The sequence below is a fragment of the Peromyscus maniculatus genome, chromosome X, assembly GCF_049852395.1.
Source record: "Peromyscus maniculatus bairdii isolate BWxNUB_F1_BW_parent chromosome X, HU_Pman_BW_mat_3.1, whole genome shotgun sequence".
Classification (NCBI taxonomy): domain Eukaryota; kingdom Metazoa; phylum Chordata; class Mammalia; order Rodentia; family Cricetidae; genus Peromyscus; species Peromyscus maniculatus.
In genome coordinates this window covers 6,295,108-6,305,964 of record NC_134875.1, presented here as the reverse complement: position 1 = coordinate 6,305,964, position 10,857 = coordinate 6,295,108, and the positions used below count along the sequence as shown (strand labels likewise).

The 10,857-nt window shown below is 41.4% G+C and overlaps 1 protein-coding gene across 2 annotated transcripts in view; it reads right to left on the bottom strand.

Annotated features, from left to right (window-relative positions):
• Positions 1 to 1,610: 1,610 nt before the first annotated feature.
• Tmem185a (transmembrane protein 185A) overlaps positions 1,611 to 10,857 on the bottom strand; it is a 29,146-nt gene continuing 19,899 nt past the window's right edge. For both annotated transcript variants that reach the window (XM_076562425.1, XM_006998610.4), the window contains exons 4-7: positions 8,525 to 8,608; positions 5,129 to 5,305; positions 4,404 to 4,527; positions 1,611 to 3,208 (exon numbers count right to left, since the gene is read on the bottom strand). In XM_076562425.1, the coding sequence (XP_076418540.1) occupies positions 2,964 to 3,208; positions 4,404 to 4,527; positions 5,129 to 5,305; positions 8,525 to 8,608 (630 nt within the window). In that variant the 3' untranslated portion in view covers positions 1,611 to 2,963. The remainder of the gene's footprint in view (positions 3,209 to 4,403; positions 4,528 to 5,128; positions 5,306 to 8,524; positions 8,609 to 10,857) is intronic.

Sequence of the window (10,857 nt, the reverse complement as noted above, 5' to 3'; positions counted from 1 at the left end):
CAAGGATGACTGGACTGCTACTCACATCACCATTGAGGCTACCTGGAAAACAGGACCCCAAGAAAGACATGGAGAAATGGATGAGATCTACATGAACAGCCTGGACATGAGTGGGAGCAATGAAGGGCAAGGGTCGAGGGAAAGAGAGCGGGAGATCCTAGCTGGATCAAGAAAAGAGAGGGAGAACAAGGAATAGGAGACCATGGTAAATGAAGACCACATGAGAAAAGGAAGAAACAAAGAGTTAAAAAGGCCCACAGAAATCCACAAAGATACCCCCACAAAAGACTGCTGGCAGTGGTCGAGAGACAGCTGGGACTGACCTCCTCTGGTGATGGGATGGCCAAACACCCTAATAGTTGGGCCAGAAACCCCATCCAAGGACTGAGGAATCTGGATGCAGACATCTACTTCTAGGCCCCGGGTGGAGCACTGGGAGTCTAATTAGTGAGAAAGAGGAGGGTTTATATGAGCAAGAATTGTTGAAACCAAGGTTGGATAAAGCACAGGGACAAATAACCAAATGAATGGAAGCACATGAACTATGAACCAAAGGCTGAGGGGCCCCCAACTGGATCAGGCTCTCTGAGTAGGTGAGACAGTTGATTGGCTTGATCTGTTTGGGAGACATCTAGGCAGTGGTACCAGGTCCTGGGCTCGTTGCATGAGTTAGCTGTTTGAAACCTGGGACTTATGCAGGCATGCTTGGCTCAATCTGGGAGGAGGGGACTGGACCTGCCTGGACTGAGTCTATCAGGTTGATCCCAGGCCTTGAGGGAGACTTTGATCTGGAGGAGGTGGGAATGGGGGGTGTGCTGGGGGGAAGGGGACAGGGCAGGAAGGGAGAGAACAAGGGCATCTGTGGCTATTATGTAGAACTGAATAGTATTGTAAAATAAAATTAAAAAAATTAAAAACTTATGTGGAAAAAAATCTCTGACTTGATTTGCAAAGGAAAATTGAGACTTTGTCAATTAGCGGGAATAGATCCAGCAGAAATTGTCGTACCATTAACTAAGGAGGACATTGAAAAATTATGGACAGAAAGTGAACCTTGGCAAAGAGACGACCAAAAAGGAACATCCCCAAAATTAGTCTTGGGGAAAGGTTTTTGTTTTTGTCTTTTAGGAGAATGAAGGTTAAGGAATCTGAAGAACACTGGACAAATGCGACAACTAAAGAAAAGGGACAAATCATCTATCCCAAGAAACAGAGTGAAATGGCGTATGGGTATATATTATCTAAAAAATTTTATGTCTTCCTAAATGTTTGTTTCTGCTTTTCTCTAAAGATTTAACACTATTGGTCTTCTAATAGTCCCAGCCAAAACTGTGCATTACAATTGCAGGCATGTTCTAGAACCCTAGGAACAGTCTAAAAGGCCTCCAAAGCTTTCACAATGGCAAAAAGGCCATCATGCAGCCACTACAGATGGATGGCAGGTGTTTTTTCCCCTTTGTATACCCTCTACTACTGCATGAAGAGACTCAGTGAAGGATGCTCACCCTACCTGCCTACTTCACTTGCCTGTGGCACCCAGAGGATGTTCTTGGCATATTGTGAGAATAATTCCAGTTTCTCCATAAAGTGAAATACACACAGTACACATGTAAAATGAACAACTTTATTGAACAAATACAGGAGCAAAAATAGTGGATTTAACCACATTTTTAACAAACCAGGCAAAAATGCTACACTCTGTTTCTCCTTTCTCCTGAAACAGAACAGGCTTGCTAGAGGCCTGTGCCAGGGGTAGGATCAAGGTCATAGTAGAATTCAATTATGTGTGACTGAAGCCACTGATCAGGTGACCATGAAAATCCACTGCACCTTCTTATCAGGAAGATCAATGCTACCTTTACTTCCATTGTGAATCATTTGATTTAGACTAAAGGTTATTGTTGCTGTATTTTGGGTTGGCTACACCAACAGAACCTGGAGAAACTGCTGACAGGTGATGACATCTAAGTACCAATATGTCTAGTTTTTCTTGCAGGTTGGCAGACCTCTCTGGACTCAGACAGAAGTCCCTGGCTATTCTGACTTGCCTTGGCAATCTTCTCCTGTGCCCTGATCTCAAGGGGTCACTTCTTGGGATTTTAAGCTTATTCTCCCACCTCCATGTTGAAAAAGCAAAGACCTTTACTCACTTGTAGAAGCTGTGCTAGCAGGAGCAACTACTATACAAGAGAAGGAACTCCAGGGTGTTGGTGGTCATAGTAAGTGAAGGTGGGGCATCTGTCTAGGCCAAAGCATTTGAGCCATCTGCTTCTACCGTGGCTTTACCCATCTATCTCCAGCACAAGCTTGTAAAAAAATACTTTAACAGAGAATATGCTGTACAGAAGTAGGATTTGACACTGTATATTACAATGCTAAAATAGCTGTATAAATACTATATAGGCATGGAATCATGCCATTGGGAAGGGCTCACTGGTGAAGCCCTGCAAACCTGCTGTCATCCTGCCTAAAGTGAAATTTCTGTACAGCAGGTACAGGGAAAGCAAGGCTGGACTGTATCTGAACACAACAGGTGTATACAGACTTAGTTACAGTCCCTACTGGCTACCTATAGCAGCACAGTTGAGCCACAAATGGAAGTGGTCCCATAAGAACCACAACTTCCAATACTTTGATAGGAATTTAGCACTAGAAAATTTGCCAAGACCACAGATGTGCCTTCTGCAGGTCTAGGCAGCAGTCATCCTTAGGTGGGTACCACAGAAATGAGAACACACTTCAGGTACCCATACAGAAAGAAGTGGGTTCTCTGATGTGTCACTGGCATCCATATTTATAGACACCTTAGTTCCTGCCACCTATGTTCTGTTACGAGTGGCTGGTTGGCACTCGATGAAAATGAGGGTTCAGATGGAGGTCCACAGTTCCAGGCCTGGGTCAGGGGCAAGGGAAGTAGGAGTGTGCGTTCCAGTGCATTCATACTCCAGCCCCAGAGATGTGCTTTAGTCTGGCATTTCAATATTCAATTTGGGTGGAGGGAGGACATACTTGCCAGGGCTCTGGGTGATGACTACCCTGGCCTTCTTGCGAAACATAGGTGCAATTTTAGGAGGTTCTGGAATGGGAGTTTCTTCTGTTTCCTCATTATCTTCATGGTGGAGATCATATGAAATGTTTCCATACTCTCTCAAAAATGGGAATATTTCAAGCAGAAACTGGCAGAAATCTTTGCGAATACCAAACCACCCTGAAAAATAAGAAATTTTCCTTTCAAACACTAGGCTTTCATGTCCCATTTCTTTCCTGAACAATGAGGTTTACTGGTACTGTGTATCACTTTACTCAGTTTCCTCAGAAGTGAAGGCTAGCCAGGATCTAATTGCCCAATAAGCAGAGGAATTTAGACCTCCAGCTCCAAAGTCCTCAGAGTGGGACCTCAGGCCAGTGGTGGCAGCATGCCCAGATCCCTGTTGGGAAGTGATTCTCCAGCCTCCAGTTAGAGCTCATTGTTGAAAAATGGTGAGGTAGGTTAAAGAGTACAGCTTTACTTAGCCAACTTGTATTTCAGATGAAAGCTGGAGTTGCAGAGCCAATGACTATCATAGCTATTCTCAAACACTGGCAAAACCTAGACCATGCCACCTTCTTCCAATCTTCTAGATCCAGGTTAAACTATTTGGTGACAGAGTGATATTTAAGCAAAGTATTCCTATAATCATCTGAAATATGAGTAGACATAAGTAATTGGCCAGAGTGGAGTCTGAGTTCATGGGAACCCCTCAAACAAGGTCACTGGGGTGTGCTCTCCCTATTTCATAGGGGACTGTCAGCCTAGTGTTGGCTCTCCCAGAATACAAATAGCAGCCCAGCCTGCACCACAGTTTAGGCTTTTCCCTTCTAAGGCTGTTCAGATGGGCAGTTCTCTGGGTTACACATAGTAGAGCTCACAGCCTTATGAGGATGGTAACCTACTCAAAGACCACCTCCAAAGTGCATGCCATAGTATATTACTTAAGATAGAGTAATCTAGCTCCATGAAATGGAAAAGACTCTATTCCATTGAGAGATGGGTAGAAATGGACCTGGGATGACTCTTGTCATTTTGGTGGAAAATGTGGGTTATCCACGGATCTGGAAAGGATCTATAGCCCATTCTTAAGGAGGATAGAATGGGAACTCAAAAAGACACCTGCCATGTTTGGTCCAACCTCCACTTGTCTAGTTGTATTGTGCACTGGAAATGAGGTATATTACAGACTAGCATCCCAAAGCAAATGTGAAAGCATGCCCTTCCTGTGGAGCACCACTCTCCTTCCTCATCTTTAAAGTACCCATAACAACTTCTAAACCGGGGTCCTAAGATTCATCCTTTTATAAAGCATAGCACAGGCACAGACCTCGCCCACCCAACACACACACAGTTTCTTAGTCTGCGGACATACAGTGGTTTCCTCCTTTCTGTCCAAATGTTGTTGCCATCAGTGTGATCAATGAGAGCCACAGGGGAACAAATATTGGAATACAGGAGAAAGCATTGTGTCCATCCAGTTTGTGAACCAGCAGGATCTAGAAAAAGACAAAGTCAAGATGGTATTGATGTGTCACCAGAAAATGGACCAAGTCTGCAGCTGTCTCTGTTATAACCCTTCCCTATGTCACACATGTCATGTCTGGGAAGATGGAAGGCCACTATAGGTAACAGTAACAAACCATTTATCTAGAGAGAAAAGACCATGGGAGATTTTGTATCCTTCCCTAGAGCCAAACAAAAGTCCATCCAGCTGAAAGATTCCCACTGCCAGGAGTTTTATGAGAAACTTCTCCCAGAGTTTGTTCAAAGGAGTAAATAGTATCTTGGGGACCAGGTGGGACAAAGAAAAGGCTCTGATTACAGTATCTAGTCTAGAATTCCCCACCAAACTCAATACAAAACAAGGATATCTAACACTTTTAGAAAGCAGAAGGTGGACATGGGCAGATGCCTTGTAGCTACAGAGTTGTACTACTGGCTGTGAGTTCTGCAAGCACATTCTTACTGTCCTAAATTCTCTCTGGAATTTTTGTCTCCCACAAGGACAGCAGTATACATACCTACCTAGCTATGCCAGATGCGTCCATGATAAGGGTGGGATGTGGTAGCACAAGAGGTTTCCTGTTGAAAGCTTACCTCAAAAGTAAGAAGAGGCACGACAATGGTCATCCAGCTCAGTGCCATGGTTATATGTGTCCTGCGTTGTTCTGCAATCACATCCATAGAGCGTAGAAATAGAACGGACCAAACGATGTAATAGAGGACCACCAGGCACAAGAAGGACATGAGGATCCACAGAGGGACACACACGACCTGCAGAGGAATAGAAACACAGTGTCTTCAGAGCTTCCCTGTATCCTCTGGTAGCTACCATTATCATTTTGCTGGCTGTGATCAGGTAGTCAAGGGGAAGCATGGCTACAGACAGTCCTCCTGCCCAGGACTACCATAGAGATAGCATGGGAAACATCATATTCACCATGAGATTCTATCCAGGAAATGCTATCCTTAGGCCCGCTTGCCTTTAGGTGACAACCTTCCATATTTTAAGTTTTTTTTTTTTAAACACACTCCCTCACTCTCAAGTCACTCATTTCATTGTTCACTCACTCCCATGCTTCCTCACTCTCAGTCACTCCCACATTCCTTCACTCTCAGTCACTTATTCCCAGATTCAGTCTCTTGCTCTCTAACTCAGTCACTAACATGTTCACTATTATACATATACTCTCAATCACTTATTCAGTCACGCATGCACACCTGGTCATCCCCTCATTCCCACAGTCATTCACTCTATCATGCTCATTCATAGTTTCTCACTGTCCCTCACATACCCACTGCCACTCCATTCATTTTCCCTCATTCTTGGACATTCATATAATTATCTCCCCCACTCCTACTCATTCTCACTCATATACATAATCCATATCATCAGAATCATTTCTTCCTCCACTGTCTTGGCCACTCTGTCTCTTCCTCACTACTTATTCTCACTCATTTACACTCCCTTGCTTTCAGTCACTTTCTCACTCAGTTCTTCATACTTACTCTCATTTACATCCCTACTTCCTCCCATCACTCATCCACATATTCTTTTACTCAAATAATTCCTCATGCTCACTCAGTCTCTGTCTAGCTACTCAACATAAGAATTCTTCCTCACTGTTACATTCTCATTCTGTCAAATTTTTATTCACACTTTCTCATACATCTCCACTCTCACATTCACTTGCATACTTCCTCCCTCACTCTCATTAAGTCTCTCACATATTCATTCACTCACACTTAATCTCACTTACCCTCTTCTTCACTATTATTCTCACTTGGAGTTATTCAACAACACAGCCACTCACTACATCAATCACCTATGTGTATGTGTATGGGGTGTGTGTGTGCACATGAGTAAGTCCTTATTTTTCAATCGAGTCTTTTGTATATATTAGTCAGAAGCCAAAGTTTTGACATGTACTTGCAAAACCTTTTCCTCAGCCATTAATCTGTCTTTTCCTTTATTTTATTTTATAAAGTCTAAATTTATAATTTTGTCTTATAGATCAAATTATTGGTGCCATTTATAAAGAATGCTTCACTTAATTACAGGCTTTAAAGATTTTTCCTACCTTTTCCTCTAAGAGTGCTAAAATTTTGACATTTTATCTTATATCTGCGATTTGCATTGTTCCATGACTTTTAGGCCTCTTGAGTAGCTTAGAGTTCTTGGTTACAAATTTTGTCACAAAGTTGTCTATGTATAGCTTCCAGTAGCTCTTCTAAAGTACATCTGTGATGGCATTAATTTATTGATATTCCTTTCATGAGCAGAAGGATAGTGATTTTAACAGCTTCTTTTTCTTTCACCAATTATAAGATATATGTAGTCAGACTGCTTCATCCATATGGCTCTGTACAGGGTTAAGGGTCAGGATCCCTCTACTTGAAGTGGAATTTGAGATTTCTTTTTTCCTAACATACACAAATGGATGGACACACATGCACCCCCCCCCCCAAATATGCATTAAGCATCAAAGAAAACACAATCCATCCAAAATTTAAAGCAATGGTATAACCCCTTGAGATACAGTCTCATGTAGCACAGGCTGGCCCTGAACTTGCATGTAGCCAAGGCTGACCTTGAACTTCTGATCCTCCTGTCTACACTTCCCAAGTGTTAGTATTATAAACATGTGCCACCTGGCCTGGCTTATTCAGTAATGGGAATTGAACCTAGGGCTTTGTGCATGTTAGGCAAACAACTGAGTTCTACCAACTGAGCTAAGGAAGAGGTCTAAAGAAAAGGACAAGAAAGAGTAAAACATGGTAAAAGAAAGACAAATATACGTTTTCTCTTATATGTGGAATTAGATTTAAACATGTATATATGACATGAAAGTATAAGGTATCTGTTTGGAGAGGATAAAGAGCTAGCAGGATGGGGGAACAAGAGAGGTTAATGGGGACAAATTTAGGCAAACAACAATAAATGCTATTCATGGGAAAATGTCAAAGTTAACCCCATTATTTTGTAACTAAACATAAATATAGGAAATAAATCTGTTAAAAAGTTTCAATTTTGGGGCTAGAGAGATGGTTCAGTGGATTAGAGTGCTTGCTGAACTTGCAGAGGACCTGGGTTCAATTCCCGATACCCACATGGTGCCTCACAACTATCTGTAGCTCCAGTCCCAGGGAATCTTATGCCCTCTCTTCTGGCTTCCTGGACCACTAAAGGTATATATTACACTGACATACATTCAGGGAAATACTCATATACATAAAAATAATAAAATCTTAAAAAAAATCTTTAAAAAGTTTCTGTTTTATAACTCAGTAATACTTTTTCTAGAATACTTTCAAAGAAAACAAGAAAATATTAAACAAGGATTTTTATACCCCAAAACACACCAGAGGTTTGAGATAAAATTCTTGTAGTGTTTATAGAACAACAGGATAATTATGATTGATAATAATTAAATGGTTCAAAATAGCTAAAAGAGAATAGCATTTTGAACATTCCTTGCACAAATAAATGACAAATGTCTGAGGTAATAGATATTGTAATAAAACTGATTTAATTATTACATATTATAAATACACAATGAAAGGTCTGACTGTTCCCCATAAACAAATATAACTATGATGCCAGTTAGAAATTCTGAAAACTTAAGAATATGTATACACGGGAACATTTTGAAATTACAAATACTAGTGGCAACTGAAACATCTAGAAACAAGGAGATGTTTCATAAATGCAACTTATGAATCAATAAAGAATGTTATATTTACAATGGCATTTATTGATCTGAGCTAATGTTTATACTATATTAAAACAAAAGAGCAGGATACAAAATCTTACACACAGAGGAACCTCAACAGCTTGTGTATAAGGAAATAAAACCCACTATGTTAGCTCCCAGTGTTGATACTATCATTAGGCTGCTGCTAATGCTTGCTTGGTTTTTACAAGCCTACTGCAATAAATATAAATTACTTTTATAATAAAATGTTTGTTTAAAGATTTAAAAAGCTACATACAAGCCAGGGCCAGTGGATGATCTTGTCCAGTCTTAAGGCAATGAATATAAACTGGAGAATGTTGACCGAACACAGGATTTCTAGCTAAAAATGAAGAAAAGAACCAGTTAAACAAGTTGCATTTAACAGTGGTTATTTGTTTAACATACTAGTAGGCAATGCAAATTATAATATGGTAAAATGTTAACACTACTGTGCTGCTTTTTTTTTGCCAACAGAAAAGCACAGTAGTGTCATGCTTAGGGGAATTGTGCACAAGTCTTTTGTCTCATCCTTATGGTCAGATGGTGCCTTGGCCATTTTGTTGTTCAAGATCTGAGTGCTGTTGACCTTTTTTGAAAAAAGAAAGAAAAAAATAGGTAATCTGCAGTAGATTTCCTCCAACCCTCTTTTCTACTCCTACTGGCAATCATCTATACTTATTACCACCCTCAAACTTCTTTTTACTTCTACCCAGAACTCTGCCCTACATCCCATGCCTTCTTTTCCAATTCCTTGAGGACCATCTCACCTCAATCCAACTCTTATAGATTTGGTGTTGCATTGGATTCTGACTATGCTACTGACCTTTCCCAGTAAGAAACTAGTTGCCTGTGGTGGTTTGAATGCAATTGGTCCCATAATCTCATAGGGAGTGGCTCTATTGGGTGGTGTGGCTTTGTTGGAGTGGGTAAGTCCTTGTTGGAGGAACTGTGTCACTATGGGGGCAGGCTTTGAGGTTTCTTATGCTCAGGATATCACCCAGTATCTCAGTCAACTTCCTGTTGCCTGTAAGATGCAAGACTCTCAGCTACTACTCCAGCATCCATGTATGCCTACACGCTGCCATACTCCTTGCCATGATGATAATGGACTGAACCCCAAAACTGTAAGCCAGCCCCAATTAAATATTTTTCTTGTTAAGAGTTGATGTGGTTATGGGGTCTTTTCACAGCAGTAGAAACTCTAAGATATTGCCAATTTCTAATTAAACCCAAAATGTCCACATACAAGTAAGTTCACCTTTCCTGTAATTCAGCACCCCTACCCTAACCCCCTTTTCTGCTACAGTGAAGCTCTGTGAGACAGGAATGGCTAGGTGAGGCCCAATTGTCTCATTTTAAATTCCAAGCTACTGACAACTCTCATCCCACACGGAAACTGCCTTCACAAAGGCCCTCAGTACCAATAGGCCGAATATTTGTATCCACATCTTACTGGGATATTTGGAGAATGGTTTATGGTTGGCCAATCCTTCTTTCTTGTACTACTATCTGAGTTTCAAGAATCCTACTATACAGTCTTGATATCCTGAGAGTACTCAGAGATTTCTTCTTGGGCTCCCTTTCCATTCCTTACATGGCTACATTTCTAGTACCCCAAACTAGATCCTTACTAGTGAATCATACATAAACACTCATTCACACCACCTAGGGCAGGGAAAAGTTTAAGCAACACTGCAGCTTACCATATTGCCTAGTGACGGGTTCTGAAATCTGCCTGCAAGTTAGCCTTAATTCTGTACAACAGGTCCAGTGTGCAGGTGCCACATGGCTCTCCTAAAAGCACTGTTGTGGGATGGTCTTTCTGTATGTTGTGAATATGTGTTGCTACCATTGGTTAATAAAGAAGCTGCTATGGCCTATGGCAAGAAGGTTATAGCTAGGCAAGAAATCCAAGCAAGGATATAGGGAGGAGAAAGGCAGGGTCAGAGGAGAAGCTGCAAGCTGCAGCCAGGAGAAATAAGTTGTAGAAGTACCAGTAAGTCACTGGCCACGTGGCGATACATAGATTATAGAAATGGATTAACTTAAGATGCAAGCGCTAGCAAGTAAGAAGCCTGAGCCACAGACCAAACAGTTTGTAATTAATATAAGCCTCTGAGTGATTATTTTATAAGTGGCTGCAGGACTGCAGGTAGGAGAGATTTGCTAGGACCACAGGGCAAGGCAGGACCAGAGAAACCTCCATCTACAAAGCACCTGCCATTAAACTGAGCTCACTGTCTCCTGAATCCTGTCCCTCCCTTTTTCATCACTGTAAGACAACACAGTAGCCAGTTGTGGTGTCCACATTCTCATATCCAATCATCACATTCTGCCCATTCTCCCAGCCAAACATCTGATGAAGGCCTTATTTACTCTGTATTTATATTATGACTTTCTAAATCCGGCCTATTTTTTTTTTTCACCAACTCTCCAAAAACCAATTCCATAGCTCTAGTCCCTTGATGATGGATGCCCCTTTGCACTCAAAGGTCCCCAGGCTGCTTTCTTCTGGTAACAGATTTTGCCCTTGTCTATAAACATATTTTTAATTTAGAGGGCTCTCTACCAGCTCTTCACCCACATCTT